This window comes from Schistocerca piceifrons, chromosome 3 (genome assembly GCF_021461385.2).
Source record: "Schistocerca piceifrons isolate TAMUIC-IGC-003096 chromosome 3, iqSchPice1.1, whole genome shotgun sequence".
Classification (NCBI taxonomy): Eukaryota; Metazoa; Arthropoda; class Insecta; order Orthoptera; family Acrididae; genus Schistocerca; species Schistocerca piceifrons.
The window spans coordinates 944,394,828-944,419,248 of NC_060140.1; the positions used below are offsets into that span (position 1 = coordinate 944,394,828).

At 43.9% G+C, this 24,421-nt stretch overlaps 1 protein-coding gene across 1 annotated transcript in view; it reads right to left on the reverse strand.

Moving 5' to 3' along the window:
* Positions 1 to 24,421, reverse strand: part of LOC124789245 (polyglutamylase complex subunit TTLL1-like) — a 117,805-nt gene that overhangs the window by 18,824 nt on the left and 74,560 nt on the right. The window contains exon 6 of the mRNA XM_047256539.1: positions 9,878 to 10,108. Coding sequence (XP_047112495.1) covers positions 9,878 to 10,108 — 231 coding nt within the window. The remainder of the gene's footprint in view (positions 1 to 9,877; positions 10,109 to 24,421) is intronic.

The following is a 24,421-nucleotide window of genomic DNA, read 5'->3' on the forward strand; positions in this document are numbered from 1 at the left end:
GAGTAGCGAGTGGAGCAGGTGTGTTGAGTGACGCTCCCGCGAGTTGCCGCGCTTTCGGGGTTTGGCAGCATGTAATTGCGCTCGACTTGCGATGATAGTTTCTGACATGGTGTCGCGGACGGGAAGCATTAGCTGGCGCACATCAAGAGCCCGTTTCGCCTGGTGACCGTGTCGAGAAGAAGGCGCGCCAACATCCAGCTTCTGCAACAGCGACGGCCGACAATGAGTGACTGTCGCCACCTCCTCGATGGACGACTTCTAACCTTCAATCAACCAACAAGTAAGACTAAAAGCACGTAAAGTTTCAGAACTGTATGGCAGACCTCAGCTTTTCAAACTGTTGAAATCACAAAATTACAGCAACGTAGCATGAACCTTTGTTGCTCATTGTCCCAATTGCATTACCAAGCAGGGTCCCTTCCTTTTCCGGAATGAACCCGAGTGTCGTTGAAATTCAAACGCCAGCATTAAAGCAGCATCATTCAATTTCACTGCTTTAATTTCAAAGTTCAGTTTAAGTATTCATAGCTGGCTACAATATTTAGATTACACAAGCACAAATGAAGAGTGCGAGTTTTGTTACCGTATTTTAGCTTACCTGTGACTGCAGCTCAGCTTGGTACGTACAAAATTTTAGTAAAGGGTGAGTCGACCTGGGGCCGTCCTGAAGAGACCACGACGAAGACAAATACTCGTTTCTAACTGGGATGGACCCAGGACCTCCAGGGCCGAAGTCTAGCGCCCTAACCGATAGACCACCACGGCCACGAAAGCTATTAAGGAAAAGATATTCAGATTGCTAAATTTTCGACACAATGATTAGTGTGACGTCTCTTCTCGATGTTGTTTGTACACTTCATACAGAGTGTGATTAAAAGGAACTGTTCCACATTTTTGCTGGAGGTGATACGTGTCGAAACGGGAAGAAGTGCAATAAACGAATGGAAATGAACAAATATCTGAGATACGTGTTATTCTGTCCACAGTAACAAATCAAATGGCTGAAATGGCTCTGAGCACTATGGGACTTAACATCTGAGGTCATCAGTCGCCTAGAATTTAGAACTACTTAAACCTAACCAACCTAAGGACATCACTCACATCCATGCCCGAAGCAGGATTCGAACCTGCGGCCGTAGCAGCCGCGTGGTTCCGTACTGAAGCACCTAGAACCGCTCGCCCATAGTGGCCGGCTGTCCACAGTAACCACCTGTCTGCTGACACTGCTAGGTGTCCTTCATTCCTCCTCCCCCTCACATAAACGCGAACACTGCCTCCGTCTTTGGTCACCCACAGGAGGCAGACGCCCCTGTTACATGATCCTGTTGTCGACAGATGTGGAATACACCACTGCTTGTAAATGTGCCCGTAACCACAGCTCCAGGAAACTGAGGTCAGGTGAAGAGGGAAGGCGTGCTACTCGACCTCCTGCAGGAGTCCATCTCTAATTAAACGTTTGCGTTAGATACTGTCTCAGAAGCGTAGAAAATGGGATGATGCCCCGTCGTACATAAATCACATCCATTGTCTATCCTCAGTGGTAATGGTGACTGATGGCACCCCGTACCATCACACCATATTCCGATGATGAATGCCGTCTGGTTATGTTCATTCTGCTTGGATCCTGCATATATGGACACATATAGCGTGATCGCTGCACCTTGCACCGGGGCTGTCCTTACAATGCGACGTGGTGCCACCTCGGTGTCCAGAGTCCTCTGTGAACTCACCACTGAGGCTGCGCCTCTCTCTGCTGCAGCGCCGAGTGGGTCCGCAACACTCGTGGCCGTGGTGACAGTCTCTGGTTGCTTGCCTTGCTGCAAATAAACCCACTTCCCGATTCACAGTACACGATTTAGTTGTTCGATCCTGCACGGCCAAGCAAACAATATGTCTGTCCTTTCAGGAGCCCTTCCCGTGGGACCACTGAGATCCTGCGTGGAGCTGAGTATGGCAGTCCCGACCACATGGATTCCATACTCGTGGGATCCACAGTTGTGGGATCGCAAGCAGGGGTACTGTGGAACGATGAATCGTAGTCTCGATGGACCACAACCCTGCAGCCGTCCAATTCGACTGGTGCTCGTAGACATCTCTCCGTCTTACAGACCGAGTGAGGTGGCGCGGTGGTCAGCACGCTGGACTCGCATTCGGGAGGGCGACGGTTCAAACCTGCGTCCGGCAATCCTGACTTAGGTTTTCCGTCGTTTCCCTAAATAGCTTCAGACAAATGCGGGGATGGTTCCTTTCTTCCCTAATACGATGGGACTGATGAAGTCGCTGTCTGGTCCCCTTGCCCAAATCAACCACCCAACCAACCACCAACCTTCTTCCAAGAATCAAATAACTTCCGGGAATTCAGCCAGGTAACACTTTCAGCAACCGCTGATATTTCAGCGGGACAACACCGCGCCATTTTCAAGGCAAACTGCAATGGACAGGCGACGTACATGCAAATTTAAAACCTCGGTTCTCGGACTGAAGCAGGAAGATAACACACACTCACTGAACACTAGTCCCACCAAAGATGACCAAAGTCAGAGCTATCGGTGGTGAGACTACGAATTCGCAGGCGAGGTAGCATTGACTCTGTTCCTCTGTTTTTTGACAAGGGAGAGAGCCGGATTCCAAACAGAGTTTAAACAGAAACCTCCATCCCTGTTAACGAGGTTGCTGGCTAATTTAATCTCAACTGCCTCTTTAATAACAGTCCCAATAGCTGGACGTGCATGCCAATATCTCGGTGTTATTATATAACATGGGGTGACCAGTATCAAAGCAATCTTCGGAAATAGCAGATCTACTTGGCTGTTGTAATCGTGTGTGCCGTTTATGCTCAGTACACACTGAGCCCCGTTTGTAGCAGTAATGGTACCCGTATGTAATGGTATGATGTTCCGTGGCAGGACATTAAAAGTATCTCAATTGATTTGATTCTGCGGTACTTGTCTCCCCCATGTCCTTGACACTAATGCTACCAAGTTTGATACCCGTAAGGTAATTAGTAGACCGCGGATTCTAGGTAAAACCTATTTTGTTCCTGAGTTCCTATTTGCATACAAATTTGTACTTATGCGTTTCATGACTATTTACACTCAATAGCGTTAATTCTATAGGACCTAAAAAAGCCTATTTCGACGTTAGTGCCTATTTTTGCCTATTTCGGCTTTAATGTCCTAAAAAGTGCCTATTTCATCATATAAGACAGTGGCTCCAAGTATTTCCACACTATACGACGGATGGAAAAAAAAATATTTTCTGCCCAGCGTGCAGCAAGGTGGCTAGTTGATAAGCGCTCATGCTTCGTATTTGCCTAACTCTTCGGTCTTTTTTTATTTTTTTATATCGCTATCCCTGTTAATACCAAATACTCTTTATAGGTGTTTTATTATTATAGATCACGGATCTTTAGGTTAAAACCTTTTTTTTTCCTAAGCTCCAATTTGCATATAAGTTGGTACTAGTGCGTTTCATGACTAACTAAATTGAATACCGTTAGTTCTATAGGATTTAAAATTGCGTATTTCGACGTTGACCCCCAATTTTGCCTATTTCGGCATCAAAATCCTAAAAAGTACCTATTTCGTTAATCTGACATAGAGTTCTTGTGTTTTCAAAGATTAGAAAAAGGAAGTAAACTTGGGGCTTTACGTCTCGTCGATGGCGAAGGTCGTTAGAGACTGTTTACAATTCCTTTGCTTGCCTTACTACCAACAGCACTCGGCAGGGTTGAGTGGTCACCCATCCAAGTACGTGCCGAGCGCGACGGATGCTTAACTTCGGTGAGCGAATGGGAACCGGTCAAAGATTTGAGTTACACATTAGAATCGAACGTTGGAGTACTAAAGTATTTTAAAATATTTCGTTCGTAGGATTCTGGCCAGCTGTGTATTTTCGCAAAGAAACGGTTTCATAGGCCTTAAGCTGAGCACGGATTAAAAAATCACAATGTTAATCGTAGACGCCCTCTACAACTAAATTACTGCCCTTTGCGCATTTTCTCGCTGCTGTCTACAGGCAGTCCTATCAAACTACTCTGTTTCGTGAAAAGTATTATACGTGAATTTTCCGGTTCGAAAAATAATTTGCCAGTAGTGAGATGTTTTCATCTGAAGCACCGGTAGATTCCATTCGCTTGTTCAGAAGGAGCGGCCATCTGCCAGGTGCCATATGTCCAGCAACGAGTGCGGTACGTCCCCTACCGCTCCCATGCACCGCAGTATATAAATAAATACATAAATAAATAAATAAATAAATAAAAAAAACAGGTCATCGTTCACTTTTTCCCAGCGAAAACAAATCAGTACACTGTGTAGCGACCGACGTGTTAAGTGTTACTGACGTTCTAAGTGCAAAATAAATTCTAGTTTCGGTGTGAGAATACTGCGCCAAGCCGAAAACAGTTAGTTCAAAGTCTACTCATATAAGGCAGTGGCTGCAAGATTTTTCGCATTATACAACAGATGGGAAAATTATTTCATACTGTGAACACTGTGTACTTTAATTTATTTTTATTTTCTCTGCATCATTGTTATTAGAGCCTATTTTAGGTTTTATATAGCCTAAATGAACTACTGAAGGAGCCTATTTTAGGTGCCTAAAACACACTTTTTTACGACCTAAAAATCCGTGGTCTAGTAATTAGTTTCCGTGTTATAACGCGTTAAATAGAGAAAGTTTAATTATAACCACCCGGTATAACGAAAGACACTGCTCAAAATTCAAAAATTCGGCTAGGTTTGTATGCCACACTTGAGAGCTTTAATACCTGTTGCTTCTAGGAATTTCAATGAATGATCACCTTTTAATACCTCAGTTTTAGTATATGGGAGACAAAGCAACTGGAGCAGCTCCATATATGGACACATATAGCGCCGAGTGGACCCGCAACACCGGTGGCCGTGCCGACAGTCTCTGGTTGCTTGCCTCGCTGCAAACAAACCCACTTCCCGATTCACGGTACACGATTTAGTTGCACGGTCCTGCACGGCCAAGCAAACAATATGTCTGTCCTTTCAGGAGCCCTTCCCGTGGGGCCACTGAGATCCTGCGTGGAACTGAGTGTGGCAGTCCCGACCCCACGGATTCCGTAATCCTGAGATCCACAGTTGTGCGATCACAAGCAGGGGTACTGTGGAACGATGAATCGTAATCTCGATGGACCACAAGTCTGCAGCTGTCCAATTCGTCTCGTGCCTGAAGACATCTCTCCGTCTTACAGACCGAGCGAGGTGGCGCGGTGTTCAGCACGCTGGACTCTCATTAGGAGGGCGACGGTTCAAACCAGCGTGCGGCAATCCATAGCATATGTTATTCGACACTTTCTTTGAGTTGTCAAGGCTGTACGCCTGGTTGGTTAGGAAAGAGTGGAAGTTTGTGATGTCTGAAGATGGGTGTAATCCCGAAAAGCGTAACATGTTCTAATACACTCCTGGAAATTGAAATAAGAACACCGTGAATTCATTGTCCCAGGAAGGGGAAACTTTATTGACACATTCCTGGGGTCAGATACAACACATGATCACACTGACAGAACCACAGGCACATAGACACAGGCAACAGAGCATGCACAATGTCGGCACTAGTACAGTGTATATCCACCTTTCGCAGCAATGCAGCCTGCTATTCTCCCATGGAGACGATCGTAGAGATGCTGGATGTAGTCCTGTGGAACGGCTTGCCATGCCATTTCCACCTGGCGCCTCAGTTGGACCAGCGTTCGTGCTGGACGTGCAGACCGCGTGAGACGACGCTTCATCCAGTCCCAAACATGCTCAATGGGGGACAGATCCGGAGATCTTGCTGGCCAGGGTAGTTGACTTACACCTTCTAGAGCACGTTGGGTGGCACGGGATACATGCGGATGTGCATTGTCCTGTTGGAACAGCAAGTTCCCTTGCCGGTCTAGGAATGGTAGAACGATGGGTTCGATGACGGTTTGGATGTACCGTGCACTATTCAGTGTCCCCTTGACGATCACCAGCGGTGTACGGCCAGTGTAGGAGATCGCTCCCCACACCATTATGCCGGGTGTTGGCCCTGTGTGCCTCGGTCGTATGCAGTCCTGATTGTGGCGCTCACCTGCACGGCGCCAAACACGCATACGACCATCATTGGCACCAAGGCAGAAGCGACTCTCATCGCTGAAGACGACACGTCTCCATTCGTCCCTCCATTCACGCCTGTCGCGACACCACTGGAGGCGGGCTGCACGATGTTGGGGCGTGAGCGGAAGACGGCCTAACGGTGTGCGGGACCGTAGCCCAGCTTCATGGAGACGGTTGCGAATGGTCCTCGCCGATACCCCAGGAGCAACAGTGTCCCTAATTTGCTGGGAAGTGGCGGTGCGGTCCCCTACGGCACTGCGTAGTATCCTACGGTCTTGGCGTGCATCCGTGCGTCGCTGCGGTCCGGTCCCAGGTCGACGGGCACGTGCACCTTCCGCCGACCACTGGCGACAACATCGATGTGCTGTGGAGACCTCACGCCCCACGTGTTGAGCAATTCGGCGGTACGTCCACCCGGCCTCCCGCATGCCCACTATACGCCCTCGCTCAAAGTCCGTCAACTGCACATACGGTTCACGTCCACGCTGTCGCGGCATGCTACCAGTGTTAAAGACTGCGATGGAGCTCCGTATGCCACGGCAAACTGGCTGACACTGACGGCGGCGGTGCACAAATGCTGCGCAGCTAGCGCCATTCGACGGCCAACTCCGCGGTTCCTGGTGTGTCCGCTGTGCCGTGCGTGTGATCATTGCTTGTACAGCCCTCTCGCAGTGTCCGGAGCAAGTATGGTGGGTCTGACACACCGGTGTCAATGTGTTCTTTTTTCCATTTCCAGGAGTGTAGAAGACTCACCTGAACATCTCATGAGTTTATTGCGATTGTACAGCATTGGTTGACAATTATTAACATCCTGATTTAGGTTTTCCGTCATTTCCCTAAATCGCTTCAGAGGAATGCCGGGATGGTTCGTTTGAAAGGGCACAGCCGATTTCCTTCCCCTTTCTTCCCTAATACGATGGGACTGATGACCTCGCTGTCTGGTCCGCCCGCCCATATCAGCCACCGAACCAACCACCAACCTTCTTCCAAGAGGTATAACGCGCATTTCCCACAAACGTACAGGATTCAACTGCGATTATCTTTCATTAGTACAGAGTACGTCATGCAAATAGTATTACTGACCCCTACTTTTTGGGGTTGCGGTTAAACGCTAACCATTTCCATATCTAATCACGCAGCACACTTCACGCTTTCACGTATGCTGCATGCCGACTTCGAGGTGTTGCAGTTTTAATAGCGAGTAGTGTACTTTGTATAGGTGAAGGAACTGGCTGTTATCAGTTTACCACTCGGAGCTCCGTCGATGTGACATTCCAGACATCACCGTGAGAGTCACATATTGCCGGTCCCACGGGCAACACTTCTTGTGACTAACCACAGGTAATAGGGCTGACCCAGCTCACAACACACAGGGCCGTATTTACCGTCGAATAGCGCTACAATCTGGAACCGCGCGACCGCTACGGTCGGACGTTAGAATCCTGCCTCAGGCATGGATGCGTGTGATGTCCTTAGGTTGGTTAGGTTTAAGTAGTTCTAAGTTCAAAGGGACTGATGACCTTAGAAGTTAAGTCCCATAGTGCTCAGAGCCATTTGAACCATTTTACCGTCGAGTATTTCGACTGCAGTGGCACTCAGCCGGTTTTCTCACTGTGCTACGGACTCTATTTCGCCTGGGCGTCTCCTCGGTTGCTTTTCATTAATCTGACATTCTTGCAACGTTGTTATACTGGATTTTGATTGAGCATATGACGACACTGCTGTTATAGTCTTTGTAAGTTTTCTACCTGCATATGCTCAATTCGAGCTACCACTGGTGAGTGTAAATATCAGTTCTATGCCGACGAACCTCCAGCTCAACCTAAGCGTCAGACCTGAAGACGGAAACACTGCAATCGCTCAGATGAACGATGATCCGTCTTCAGTAGTGACATGGGCGAAACACCTGGGGCTTCAACTAAATTAAAAAAAGACACAAGTAATCTTAATAGCGCATCAGAAATTAATAAGTTCAGATTTCCGCGAACGGCTGCCTCCTATTCTGCTCGACGGTATTCGAATAACATATCAGAAAACAGTTAAGAACTTGGGTGTAACTTTGGATGAGCATCTCAATTGGGCGGAGAATACAGTCATAGTGTGCCGGAAGACGTCTGCTTGTCTCTATGCTCTCAAAAAGTTTCGGGACGTATTTTCACAGGACTTGAAACGCCAGCTCGTGCAAGCACTCGTTCTACCGAACCTCCACTATTGTGATGTAGTAGTGAAAACAAAAGACGGCTAGAACTAACTATGAATGCCTGTGTGCGTTACACCCACAACATTCGCCGATATGATCATGGTAGTGCTTCGTACTCCCAGCTAGGATGGCTGCGGCCGGACAAATTGCGTGACTACCACACCCTATGTCTACTCCACAGACTCCTCGCCGCGCAAGCACCCCAGTACCTTGCTTCAGAGATTTAACATCTTTCATGCCATCACAATTGAAACACGAGGTCTCTGTTATTTGGTATCATCCTTAACTGTGCCCACTCGCGAAACAAAAACTTTTGCAAACCCCTTCTCAGTTGCCGCTGTCCGTCTCTGGAACAAACTGTCCCTTACCTTGCGCAAAATTCAGTCCCGTGCTGTTTTTAAGAAGAAGTTGAAGCATTTCCTACTATCATCCTCATAGCGTTTTCCACAAAATTAATGTACAAGGCCAATCGTCTCATCTGTCAAATACCAAAGCTAGTGTCTCCTGTCTTGCTCCTTTCTCTCGTTCCTCTTCATCTATCTCTATTAGCCACGCAATCTTCTTTTCCTTTATATTTACTTAATTATGTTTCATAATGTCTCTCTATTCTTCTCCTCCCTTCACCATCAGTCTCCCTCATACTCCCCGCTGCTAGCACTCCTATCTAAAACCTGTCTCTTTCATAATGTCTAATTCATCTACATCTACATCTACATCTACATCTACATGACTACTCTGCAATTGACATTTAAGTGCTTGGCAGAGGTTTCATCGAACCACAATCATACTATCTCTCTACCATTCCACTCCCGAACAGCGCGCGGGAAAAACGAACACCTAAACCTTTTTGTTCGAGCTCTGATTTCTCTTATTTTATTTTAATGATCATTCCTACCTATGTAGCTCGGGCTCAACAAAATATTTTCGCATTCGGAAGAGAAAGGTGGTGACTGAAATTTCGTAAATAGATCTCGCCGCGACGAAAAATGTCTTTGCTTTAATGACTTCCATCCCAACTCGCGTATCATATCTGCCACACTCTCTCCCCTACTACGTGATAATACAAAACGAGCTGCCCTTTTTTGCACCCTTTCGATGTCCTCCGTCAATCCCACCTGGTAAGGATCCCACACCGCGCAGCAATATTCTAACAGAGGACGAACGAGTGTAGTGTAAGCTGTCTCTTTGCTGGACTTGTTGCATCCTCTAAGTGTCCTGCCAATGAAACGCAACCTTTGGCTCGCCTTCCCCACAATATTATCTATGTGGTCTTACCAACTGAAGTTGTTTCTCTCCTATAACATTACTTATCATCTACGAATATAAACTGTATATGTATGTATTTTTCCAAGTGTACCTTTGTGAATGTTTATTTCACTTTTTGTACTACATGTAGTTTAACGTGCCTACTAAAACATATGAATGTAAAATAAGTAGAATGCCTGGTTAGATGTAAGACAGGGCCTGACGGCCCTAATGCTGCCAGGTTAAATAAATCAATAAATAAATAAATAATAAATAAATAAAGTGGCGCGGCGCAGCCCCGCGGAAGACACGCCGCTGCACGCACCTCGACCAGCCAGGGCTTGAGCTTGTTGTCGATGATGATGTCGTAGCCGTAGCACTCGAAGCAGTGGCGGTCGTTGGCCATGACGGGCGCGACGGCCTTGAGCGAGTGCACGATCAGCCACGACACGGAGTCGAAGAGGCGCTCGGTGACGGCCTTGCCCCGGGTGCTCTCCAGGTACAGCCGCAGGTTCTGCACGCTCCACTTGCCGCCGTGGATGCCGTTGTACTCGCCCTGCCACACCACGCACTACTCACGCTCTGGTTTTTTTTTTAAGGCAGTTGCGCTACTACAGGTGCTTTATTGTTATTATCCTATTCACCAGCTGTAGCCGGCCGCGCTTTGCTTCCGCTCAGTCTGCTTCAATGGAAAAGAAAGAAAAGAGAAAGCACACTTTTCTAATATGTGTAGGAATTGGATAGGCATCCTAGTTTCCACCTCTCCCCTATCTCTGTCCACCTCCTCCTCTTTCCTCCTCTCTCTGTCCTTCACCTCCTACCCCCTCTGTCTTCATCTCCTACTCCAGCCCCCCTCTCTCTCTCTCCCTCTCGCAGTCCCTCACCTGCTCCCCCCCTTTCTCTGTCCATCTTCCACCCTCTCTCTCCATCTCCTCCTGTCCTCTTTCTCTGTCCGTTTCCTCCAACCCTTCTGTCCATCTCCTGATCCCCCTCTCTCTCACCTTCACCCTTGTTTACTTTTATTTCAAATTCACATTTTGTAGTACTATTCTATTCATAAACCAATGAGCCATAAATACAACTTTCCTGTTTGCTAACAAAGTTTCACTACTGTGTCTTTAATACACTACTGGCAATTAAAATTGCTACACCAAGAAGAAATGCAGATGATAAATGGGTATTCATTGGACAAATACATTATACTAGAACTGACATGTGATTACATTTTCACGCAATTTGGGTGCATAGATCCTGAGAAATCAGTACCCAGAACAACCACCTCCGGCCGTAATAACGGCATTGATACGCCTGGGCATTGAGTCAAACAAAGCTTGGATGGCGTGTAAAGGTACAGCTGCCCATGCAGCTTCAACACAATACCACAGTTCATCAAGAGTAGTGACTGGCGTATTGTGACGAGCCAGTTGCTCGGCCACCATTGACCAGACGTTTTCAATTGGTGAGAGATCTGGAGAATGAGCTGGCCACGGCAGCAGTCGAACATTTTCTGTATCCAGAAAGGCCCGTACAGGACCTGCAACATGCGGTCGTGTATTATACGGCTGAAATGTAGGGTTTTGCAGGGATCGAATGAAGGGTAGAGCCACGGGTCGTAACACATTTGAAATGTAACGTCCACTATTCAAAGTGCCGTCAATGCGAACAAGAGGTAACCGAGACGTGTAACCAGTGGCACCCCATACCATCACGCCGGGTGATAGGCCAGTATGGAGATGACGAATACACGTTTCCAATGTGCGTTCACCGCGATGTCGCCCAACACGGATGCCACCATCATGATGCTGTAAACAGAACCTGGATTCATCCGAAAAAGTGACGTTTTGCCATTCGCGCACCCAGGTTCGTCGTTGAGTTCACCATCGCAGGCGCTCCTGTCTGTGATGCAGCGTCAAGGGTAACCGCAGCCACGGTCTCTGAGGTGATAGTCCATGCTGCTGCAAACGCCGTCGAACTGTTTGTCCAGATTGTTGTTGGCTTGTAATCGTCCCCATCTGTTGACTCAGGGATCGAGACATGGCTACACGATCCGTTACAGCCATGCGGATAAGATGCCTGTTATCTCGACTGCTAGTGATACGAGGCCATTGGGATCCAGCACGGCGTTCCGTATTACCCTCCTGAACCCACCGATTCCATACTGTGCTAACAGTCATTGGATCTCGAGCAACGCGAGCAGCAATGTCGCGATACGATAAACCACAATCGCGATAGGCTACAATCCGACCTTTATCAAAGTCGGAAACGTGATGGTACGCATTTCTCCTCCTCTCACGAGGCATCACAACAACGTTTCACCAGGCAACTGCTGTTTGTGTATGAGAAATCGGTTGGAAACTTTGCTCATGTCAGCACGTTGCAGGTGACGCCACCTGCGCCAGTCTTGTGTGAATGCTCTGAAAAGCTGATCATTTGCATATCACAGCATCTTCTTCCCGTTGGTCAAATTTCGCGTCTGTAGCATGTCATCTTCGTGGTCAGTAGTGTATATATATTTGTATATTAAAAAGTATATAGTCTATACATGTCTAAACGTTTATAGCAGTAACGTGTAAAACTTTTAAATAAATCGGTAAGATAAATTTTAAGATTTTTCGTAACAATATTTTCCCTTTATATATTACATATATATATAGCCATACATTATATGTATTAAAATCCACACATATGAAAGAATTGGGAACCTAAAAACACACTCCTGTTAGAATAAAACATTGTCTCAAAATTTGAAAGCAATGGGTCTAGAAATTTCGGAATAAACTTGAATAAACTTACAATTTTCATAACGTTTTCCCTTTTATAATACATACACAGGAAATGGCGTTCTAGTAGATATGTGAATACATGCGAGTGTACAAATGCAATGTTGTGTCAAAATTTCAAAGCAATATGTGAAGAACTTTCGAAGATTTGAGATTTTGAGGAAACGAACATCTACGTTTGCCCTTTATATACATAAGTACATAAATAAGTACCTAAAAACACGCTTGTTCCAAAATTTCAAAGTAATCGGTCAAGAGCTTGCAGAGATAAACGATTTTGAACAAACGAACATTTTTATTTGTATAAATTTATATTCCATTCTTGTAACGGATCTAAATCTGCCCTCCGAACTCCTTAAATCAAACACGACACAAACAGAAGTATGTAAAAAGCAACTGAATTGTCTAGATATAAGCACTGAGAACCCCAAAAAGGCTTTTCAATGCTTTACATTACATGGACATGAAAAATCAGATGACTATGAAGAACATTACTAAGAAGGAAGTTCCAAATATGGTTTTCAAGCAACTGCAGTAAAAATAAATGCTATAGCAAAAATATTCAGAGCCAGGACGGCTTACAATATATGTAACATAATCATAGAGTAATGACACAGCTGGACCGAGGGTGCACTGCAAATTGTTTTCCCAGCACTTCTCTGGGCAACATAACATGCACTTTCACACTGGGGTGCATGCAATCCAACTATCAGTTTACAACATCGTGCACAGAATCAAATTATTTACAAAATGTGTAATACTGGTTGATTCTACAGTAGCCAATCAAATTATCTCAGCAAAACTATTCCACTTAATAACTGCAACTGAAATCCAATATGGATTAAAGATGTAATGTTTTAATGTAAGACTCGACGGAAATGAGACCGCTGATCCCGTGGCCAGAAAGGAACGCTTATACAAGCTAAAAAAAAGTCCCGTACCTCCCGACACACTTAAGAAACTTATTCACAAGACAATTACACGATCCCACATAAAACATTTAACAACTAAATAAAAAAGGAAACTTCCGAAAAAATATTTGAGAATATTGGGAGCCATTGACGAATAAACCGAGAATGGAAGCAACAGCCAACAAATGAGTAACAAAGGAACATAATTGCCTAGCTCTTTAGCCGATACTGGTGATGATGCCGGGCTCTAGCTTGACAGGATAGAGAATTATAAGAATGAACGAGCATATGAGGACGGGGCTGCCAGCCCAAAACTAGTCGCAAATAATGAAATACAGACAAATAACATTAAAAAGAAAACATAAAGTGTAGGTACGGAATCACTATATCCAAAATTATTATCAGCTATGGACTTACAAATAAAATACTCCTCGGGAGCAATAGAGAACATCTCGAAAAACGTTTGTGTTGACCCACGCTCACGTCCCTACTGCACCCAACCACAGTCACACATTATGCTCATGAGCAACTGCACTGCAATCAACTGACGTACTGGAGAGAGGGTGCTCTCGCCACCATAATGAATGGGAAAGCCCTTGCACTGGACGTCAACATGACATCGGCGAGATCGGTGCATTTGATCGCCACCAGATGTTGAGAACACTACTGACAGGCGAAACGCACACTAGAAGATCAGAAGTATCCGGACACCTACCAGTGGACATTAATATGTGGTGTGTCCGCACTTCGCCTATATGACAGCTACAACTCTGCTAGCGACACTTTCAATCAGGTGTCTCAGCGCCTGTGGAGGAGTGGCACATTGGTCTTTCGCGAGAACCGAGCCAGAGAAGGTAGTGATGGTGAACGCTGGGATCTGAGCGAAGTCGAATTGTGACTCACAGCAAAGGTGTTCCACTGGGTTCAACTCAGGCCTCATGGCAGGCGTGTCCATTACAGGAATTTTATTGTCCACAAGCCTTGGCTTTATGACAGAACGCATTATCATGGTGTTACAAGCAATCATCGTCTCCAAACTGTTCCTCTACTGTATGCAGTAACCCCGCAAAAAGTGTTCATATCATTTATCGTTTACTTAAGTGCAATTACAGTACGACACCCCAGTAACGAAAAACCTCCCGATACCGTAACACAACTCCTTTGTGCTTCACTGTTGGTACCACATACGATAGCAGGAATGTTCTCCAGGTATTCGCCAAACCCAAACCCTTCCACTGGAGTGACAGCAGGTACAGCGCGACTCAGCACTCCATGCCACTCGTTTCCAGATCGTCCAGTGCCCAGTGATATTGCTCTTTACGCTACTTGAAGCGTCGCTTAGCACTGACAACAGAAATGTGTGTCTCATGAGGAGTTTGTGCCGAATCTTTTTAACTGGTTACTCACAGTCGTTGTGCTGGCTGGACTGCTGGTACCATCTGGAAGTCACGGGTGATTCTTTCCGCCGATTTTATGCGATTGTTTACAACCATTCTCTATGACCCATGTCCGCCAGTACATGAGGCTGGTTGGCTGGTTGGTTGGTTTGGGAGCAAACTACAGGGTCATGCAAACAAGTCTCAAATTAAAACAATTCCCAAAAGGAGCCGGGAAAAGGAAAAGGGCGGAAAACCAACGGGAAACGACACAGAAAGAGAAAACGAAAGAAGCTAACCAAAAGGAGAAAGCGTACACTAAAAGAAAAAGTAGTGAAGGTATTAAAATAATATAGTAAATGGCCGAGGCTGGCTGGTCACAAGGATTTAAAAAATGATGAGCCAGCCACTCTGCAACACATTAAAATCTCCAGCCTAAAAGAGAGGGCGAGATGAACGCATAGAGAGACAAGAACACCAAGGCAAATAAACAGCAAAGAAAGAGTGCAGGAGAGTTAAAATGGAGGGAGGGTGGAGGCCTGGGAAAGAAATCCAGACGCCCACCCTTAGATTGTGTGATATAAACCCCCCTTTAAGGGGGTAGATACAGTAATCATGGCCAAAAAATCACACTTTTCGAAAATAGACCCATAATATTCGTCATTTCTTTGCCTTTACATATGTGAAAATTACATGAAAATTTCTTGATTGGCTGCAGAGTTACTGATTAATATGTATAGAGATGTGCAGGCGACATTTGGTAATTCCATGCCCACCTCAGTTGTTTGTTGGTAACTGCCTTTTGTGACTTCTAATTTTATCTTCGACACAACTTTCTCATACTTCTGTGACATAGAATGGCACTCTAAACTTCTCATACTTGTTAAGTGATATTTTATCTTTGGTTTGGGCCAAAGGAATGATAGTTGACTGCTTTTGCTTTGCATTATTGTATATGTGGATCGATTTCAAGTATTTTCTACAGAGTGATTTCTGACGTAATTCTTTTTCACTGCCAAATGGGAAAGTGCAAGGCATCTTATAAAACAAAACGTGTGTATTTTCATGGAAATAGACACAGTAACCGTGGTAACTGCAGTAACACAGCAAGTGCTTCTAAGAAGAAAGTGAAAAGCAACTATAGGCCTTCGAAATCTCCAGAGAAGATTGGAATTTTTTATATTGATCTAATGTTTAAAGAAATAGAGATGCCTACATTGTGTGTGTGGTGAACATGTGAAACTAAATGCCGCTTTTTTAGGTTTAGGCTGCAAAGTCTCAATAATGTGCGGTAAATGTGGAAACATTGGTGCATTCCCAAACAGTGCCATGATTGGACAGAAGAAAAGAATGCATGCAATCAACAGACAAATCGTTTACACTATGAGGTGCTTAGGACAAGGTTTGTCAGGAATCAGCTTGTTTTGTGGAATGATGGACTTTCCTCCTCCAATAAAACAAACAACATACAACCTGATGGTTGACAAACTTCTGGGCTGTCTTGTGTCTGTAGCAGAAGAGTCAATGTCACAAGCTGCTGACGGGGAAAAAACTTTGGAGAAGAGTAATGAAACTGCTGTTGGTTGTGATGGTTCATGGCTAACAAGAGGAACCACATCACAACATGGAGTGTCAACAGTCATCGGGGTAAAATGTGGTAAAGTTCTTGACACAGAGTTACTGTCTTTGAGTTGTAAATCTTGTCAGTTTTGGAAAAATATAAAGAACACTGTAGAATATGCTGAATGGATGGAGAAGCATCAAGGTAAATGCAGCATTAATCATACAGGAATATCTGGCAGAGTTGATTGATTAACCAGTTATTATGGCAATGCAATCAGAGCTAATAGCTCATCTGTCGAAAATATGAAACAAGCTGTCTGGGCTGTTTGGTTTCACAAATCTTCTACAGATGACAATCCAATGCACTCACTTAGCCCAAAAGGAGCTGATAGCTGGTGCCCGTACCAGAAAGCTTTACATGAAAATAATTTGAAAATGTATAAGCATAAAAACAACCTTCCAGTGTTAGTAATGGAAGCAATTAAGCCCATCTTTCAGGATCTTTGTGACCCAAAATTGTTAAAAAGGTGAGTGGGTGGATTCAGTCAAAATCCCAATGAGTCATTCCACTCAACAATTTGGAAAGTTTGCCCAAAGACTGGCTTGTTTGGAAGGAGAATAGTACAAATTGGGACTTATGATGCTGTGGTTACTTTCAATGATAGTATGGATGGCAGATTAAAGGTTTTTGAGAAACTGGAAGTACCCGTGGGCCACAACATGATAATATATTTTAGGAATGAAGACATGCAGAGAATAAGCAGTTCCCAAGTTCCCAAAAAAAGGCAAAACAGTCCACGAAGGAATCAAGAAAAGCAAGAAAGATTCTCAAGTTACAAAGTGAAGCTAGGAAAGAAGAGGATCAAGGAGTGTTTTATTCATCTGGGCAGTTTTAGTTCAAAAAACTTGTATTAAGGTACAGTAAAAAGATTTTCAAACTTCAAAGGTGATTTTCTCGGTTCATGTATTTCTAAAATGGTTTCCCTGGTAACTCTTTGTGTAATGCTCATATTATCTTCTAATTTTCAGCGAACACTCTCCATTCCATGATCTACAGCACTGACTAGAAGATCTAAAAAAAAATTGAAATTGAATGATTTATGATTTTCTTGTTGTATATTTTGAACGAAAAGCTGTTTATATATTACTTTTTTAATAAAAACATTTACACAAAGAGAACTTTGATGATTCTAGAGGATGTTGTAACTGTGTATTATACCTACAATTCTAAATTGAAATAAATGCAAAATATTGGATACTTATTGTTCTATAACGAAAAACGTGATAATATTCACATTTGCATCGTTAATTTTTCATCGACAATTGGGGCTTTATCAACCTACATTGTAACTCAAATATCTGTTTACATTGTTGCCAGAGCATCTACATATCTGCAAAAAAAAAATTCATAGTATTCTCTTGCAAACTTTAGGGGGGGGGGAATAACAAAACAATATTTGCAATGCAATAACTGTATCTACCCCCTTAACAATAAAACGTAAAACATCAGCCACTGAGGCGTTGTCGCCCAACACCGGAGGAAGGCCGCTGGGGAGGTTAAGAGTCCGCCGCAGAACGACTAACATTGGGCAGTCCAGCAAGATGTGGACGACAGTCATGTGAGAGCCACATCAACAACCAGGTGGGTCCTCGTGACGGAGTAGGTGACCACGCGTTAGCCAGGTATGGCCGATGAGGAGCCGGCAAAGGAGAACGGAGTCCCTGCGAGTGGCTTGCGTGGACGACCGCCACATATTCATTGCCTTCTTGAGAACACGTAGTTTATTTGGAGTACTGAGGATGCGCCAGATCGTGAAAACTTGCGGTGGAAGACTTGAGGTCTGTCTCATCCTGCTTCAGTTGTGGTACTTCCTGCAAGTTTCCACTTTACGATCTCATCGTCGTCAGTCGACTATGACAGCTTCAGAATGGCTGGAATGTCGCTGATAAATCTGTTATCCAGGTAATATCCAGTCACTAGTCCACGCTCGAAGTCAGTGAGCTCTTCTGGCCGCTCCATTCTGCCATTGCTGCTCTCTTCTGACATACACAATACTCCCAGTCTCCTTTTACACCGGCCGTCCCGCCTTTCGTGATATTTAATGGCCAATTCAGCACTACGCAGGGGTTCCTGGATACTTTCGATCAGATGGTGTAGAAGCGAAGATTCCCTATGACTGGAGACGAATTAATCTGACCCCGTTCTACAAAAACAAAGACGATGCAGCTGACTGTGGAAACTATGATGCAATAAAGTTAATAACACAAACACTGGAGCTATGCGAAAGAGTTCTTTCCAACAGATTAAATAAGGTAACAAAAACTAAGCCCAACCAACGTGGTTTTTCAAGCTGGTTTTATGCGCTATACAGCCGCTAACATCCAGATAAAATCCTAATCGAAAAATACAAAGATCGAAAGAAAGACATCCATTTCGTGATGTCGAAAGAGCTTTATACCATGTGCCAATAAAGGATATACGGCAGGCTCTTCGCACTCAGTGTGACCCATTATATTCTCATACTATTAAGACAAAAGTTGTAACCATTGGAGATATCAGCGGAGAATTCGATGTAAAACTTCCGATCCACCAAGGACCTGCTCAGAGGGCACTGCTATTCACTCTGGTCATGAACTTTGTCACAGAACATCTGCAGACATCAAATCCATGGGCACTTTTATGCGCTGATGACAAAGTTCCAATGGCAGAACCTTACCAGAAATTCAAGATGACCGTAATGTTTGGTGCACTGTGCTAGAAAATGTATGACTTAAGAGTAAATAGAACTAAACGGAATATATGTATTGCTAATCTTCAGGAACGGCCACCAGTTACAAACCGCAACTACATTTAGACAATGTCCTTACATCAGTACACGTACCTTAGATCGGAAAGAACACCTACAGCTTTCACAGATAAAGGCATTGAAAACCGTACAGAAATTGGGTGGTTGCATTGGTGGTCACAAACAGGAGTAACCTGCCATGTGAAAATGCCTGTCAAAATCAAAGGAAATGTACACAAACGAGCGATAAGATCAGCTCTAACGCGTGGTTCAGAAAGTTGAGCCTTGCGCCTTTCAGACGAACGAAAGCTTCAGCTTACAGAGACAGGGAAGCTAAGCTGGTCTGGAGCAGTAATCCTAAAAGACAGAGTAAGAAGAGACCACGACCGGGGCTCGGTTAACGTAGCAAAAGAGCGGCAAGACAATCGCCTACGTTGGTGCGGGCAGAACACATGACGTGATTTTAACTGTACAACAAGAATAACCGTCTGCTGAGAATTCTTCTGGGTTGTATGGCCGCGGTCCATGGAACACTTCTATCGCTGACGTTTCGTCCAAAGCTGCTTTGGACATCTTCGGAGGTACTCCTGGTTGTGCTGAGTCTTGCCGACTGACGCGTCGGACGTCGAAGAGCGGCCTAAATACTGTGGAAAGTGGGCGTGGTCTGGATTTCAAGTGATAGCAGAGATTAACCTTGTCAAAGATGAAACATAACTATCGATCACAGTACGTCAAAGATAAAAACTTCTCATCGAATCTGTAGTGCCACTGTCCATATATCGCTGCGTTTCATGGTTTCTTATTTTCTGCTAAAATTATCCCCATGTTTAATATTTCGATGGCTTCTCTATATAGCCGTGGATAATAATTCGTCATAGTCCATAAAACTTCAGTTTCCGAAAATTTCACTACGTGATCACCTGATTGAAAAGCATGTTCCGCCACGGTTGATTTGTCTATTTTCCCTAGTCGGCAAAGACTTTTGTGTTCCTTCAACCGTGTATTCACACTTCTCTTTGCAGTTCCAAAGTAGACCTTACCACATGTACACGGAATCTTGTATACACCTCTCGCAGACAGAGGGGGACGTTTGTCCTTAACGGAACGAAGTGCTTGGCCTATTTTCTTAGTTGGTCTGAAAATAGGTCGAACGTCATGTTTCCTTAAAATCTTGCCGATTTGATCCGTTACTTTTTTGATGAAGGGTAGACAAACCGTGTTCTTCCATCGCTGTATCCTATCGTTGTCCTTAGGCCTCGTGTTATTCGGTCGCAAAACTCTATTTCCGTACTAGAGTACCCATTCTTCTCAAAAGCCTACTTTAGATGTTTTAACTCGGCGTCCAGGTGTTCCGGCGTACAAATCCTTTTAGCTCTGTCCACTAGACTTCTAATTACACCTAACCACGTGACAAGAGCAAGAACAACTTCACACAAAATAACGAAAAAAAGGCCAAGGATGCCGACCGATTAGGACATTTCAGAACAACCCGAAAACGATAGGATGGCACCGTTAAGTGACGCAAATATGTTCACATTGGCGTTACAAGACTACGAGGGCCGACCCCAAGACATGGGAAATATGGCAAGGAAAAAGAAGAAGAAGAAGAAGACGAGATACATTCCGAATTACAGCGACACATTGAGAACGTAAACTAATGCGTGTGCCCATAGGTAAGTAAGAGACACACAGGTCGTACAGGTTTATCACGTAACCTTGTTCCATATTTACAACACCGTTACCCAATGGCATAACTGTACGTGCATAACGATACTCAAATCTCTTAGATTAGATAGAAGTTTACAGTCGTAGGTCTTTTTTGCACTGACGTCAAAAGAGATGGAGCTTTCTCTCTCTCCCACTCTCTCTTACTCTGTCACACACACACACACACACACACACACACACAAACGTAACGTGGGCGCGCAGATACACTGTCCCCAAAAACTGCTTAGTAAGACTGGTTCTTGTGTAAATCATTACTGCCTTTCTCTTAGTCGTAGAATTCGTTCAAGGCTCGTAGCCAGCGTTGGTTTGAAAGTCAAATACAAATTTGATAATGTGGATAACATACACCACAGGGAGCAAAAACAAACTGGATGACGCTTGTGACTTCATCCTAGCCACTAGCTTCTCCATAAGGCGAGTGATCTGTTACTACAATTTTTATATGAGCACCGATACAAACGCAAGTACACGTGGAATACGCCATGTTTCTCATTCAGTAAATCAATCTCGAATATCTATTTCTTTTTCGAGGAAGTTTTGAGACATTTAGCGTACGAACCTTTAAATCACTTTGTGCTTTAACTTATGCATTTCACACAGGCCATTAGACACAAATATACAGAAATTCCACATTTAACGTCCGGTCAATGAAGGACTAACTAGACACGGGACAACTGCTCGCATGAACAAAGATGAGAAACCTTGAAAAAACGTCCCTACATTCCGCAGAAATAATATTCGGAAACCACAGAAAATCAAATTCTGGATGGGAAATTCAATTCAACTACTTCTCAACACAGCGAAACATAGCTAAGTTCGTGGATTAGAGAAACCAGAAATTGTGGCAATTAATAACTAATTTCTAACCGTGTTGTACTTTATTTAAATTTGAACCAATTAATATGGCCGTGCTGCTCCCTTTTGCAACACTATATTCCTACCCGGAATCTCCAGCACTGTCGCACTGAAACGTCACACTTGACGTGTTAGTACGAAGAATGTGTTAAGGCAGGGATGTATACTTTCTCCCTTACTGTTCAACCTGAACTTCTAAGAAGCAACGACGGTAATAAAAGAAAGGTTCTACGTCTACATCTACATCTACATAGTTACTCTGCAATTCACACTTAAGTGTCTGGCAGAGGGTTCATCGAACCATTTTCATACTACTTCTCTACCATTCCACTCTCGAATGGCGCGTGGGAAAAAGGAACACCTAAATCTTTCTGCTCGAGCTCTGATTTCTCTTATTTTATTATGATGATCATTTCTCCCTACGTAGGTGGGTGTCAACAATATTTTCGCATTCGGAAGAGAAAAGTTGGTGATAGAAATTTCGTAAATAGATCTCGCCGCAAAGAAAACCGCCTTTCTTTCAGTGACTGCCACCCCAACTCGCGTATCATATCATTGACACTCTCACCCCTATAGCGCGATAACACGAAACGAGCTGCCCTTCTTTGCACTTTTTCGATGTCCTCCGTCAATGGTACGGATCCCACACAGCGCAGCAATATTCCAGCAGAGGACGGACAAGTGTAATGTAGGCTGTCCCTTTAGTGGGTTTGTCGCATCTTCTAAGTGCCCCGCCAACAAAGCTCAGTTTTTGTTTCGCCTTCTCCACAATATTATTTATGTGGTCTTTCCAATTTAAGTTGTTCTTAATTGTAATTTCTAGGTATTTAGTCAAATTGACAGCCCCTAGACTTGTGCGATTTATCATATACCCTAAATTTATTGGATTTCTTTTAGTACCCATGCGCATGACCTCGCACTTTCCTTTGTTTAGTGCTAATTGCCACTTCTCGCACCATACAGAAACTCTCTCTAGATCATTTTGTAATTGGAATTGATCGTCTGAAGATTTTACTAGACGGTAAATTACAGCGTCATCTGCAAGCAATCTAAGGGGGCTGCTCAGATTATCACCTAGATCATTTATGTAAATCAGGAATAGCAGGGGGCCTATGACACTACCTTGTGGAACGCCAGATATAACTCCTGTTCTACTCGATGATTTACCGTCTGTCACTAAGAACTGTGAGTCGGATTAAAACGCTGGGTGCAATGACATCAATGGAGCTGCTATGCTCAGTGAAAATGAGAAAACATTACAAGACCTTCTGAACGGATTAAACAGTATCTGGCCACAGAATACGAATTAAGAGTAAACACTAAAATGAGAAAAATCTATAATGAAGCAGAGCAGCAGAAATGAGATTAGCAAAAAATTTAACATAAACATTGGTGACCACACAGCAGACGATGTGAAGGAATTTCACTACCTTTGGAGCAAAATAATGTATGGCAGACGAAACACGTAAGATATAAAAAAACCGACTATCACACGCGAAGAAGGCGTTCCTCGCTAGCATAAGCCTACTTCTGTTAAAAATAAGTCTTAACTTGCGGGAGAAATTTCTAAAAATGTACGTGTGGAACATGGTGTTGTATGGGAGTGGATCATGGACTGTGGGGTTTTAAGATGTGTGTAATATAAGAATCCTGTACGTAAGTGGACAGATAATGTGAGAAATGAGGAAGCTCTCCGCGGAATCGGAGAGAAAATGATTACGTAGCAAGCACTGACTAGGATGACAGCACGTGTGTTGAGACGTTAGGGAACAACTTCATGCCACTAGAGACAGTCGTAGAGGACAAAACTGTAAGCAATGATAGAGATTGGAACACATAAACCAAATAATTGAGGAGCACTGGTGAAGCGTTAATGTGAGTTGAAGAGATTGGCACAGGAGAGGAATTTGTGAAGTTGTGAACGGCCACATTAAATCAGTCAGAGCAATTATGAAACAGGAAACAAAAACAAAGAAAGAAAGCTTGGGAAGTGAGGCGCTGGAACTCGGATTATTCAGCTCTGCTGTCGAAATGCCTGTTCCATTCAGCCTTCACTTCTTCTCAGCAAGGTCTAACGAATCCAAGTAATATTGATTACTTATCTCAAAGCACTGCGTTTGAGACCCTTTACAATCTGCATAATTTTCCCACTAATGGTTTCGCAAACCCAATATATAGATACGTTTCACCTACCTGCGGATAACGTAGGTTGTTAGTTACATGATCCGTAGATCATTTGGACGATTTTTATCGAAATGATGTGGAACGAGCGAATTTACAGCGTAACTTAAGTATACCTGAATAGTCTTTACATTAATGAACGTATTACTTTTCAGTCCTACCCGTGTAACTACACTAATTAGTTTGTTCCAGCTACCGTCGTTAAATAAAAATTCGCTATGGTAGAAAAGGAGTTGTCCAGATTTTGGGATAGAGTTAAAACTTGCTCTGCTCCCTGTCCAACATTCTATGTTATTGGACAAATAATCAGAAACGTTTGTCGATTCCTTTTGAACTCCTTCATGAATCATTCACACCTTCAATAATGGATAGAACAGCAGAACCTCTGCCGTTGTAGGTATGGACATCACTACTCACCTCAAATTGTGATGATTATTTGTGATGACTTCCATAAGTGAATGTTTGTACATTGTGAAGTTGCCGTTAACATGACAAATTCCTTGATGAGGTACCTACAAGATAACTCGCAGGTGAACACCAAATGTTATTCTTAATGCTTTCTTGCGTGCAACCAGTACCATATTTTCTTTCTAAGTGATCATTAACCTTAAGAAAATATTCCATAAGGCACTACTAAGTGTTAACATGTAAAATATGTTAGCAGAGTGATCCGTTTGTATCCAAGATTA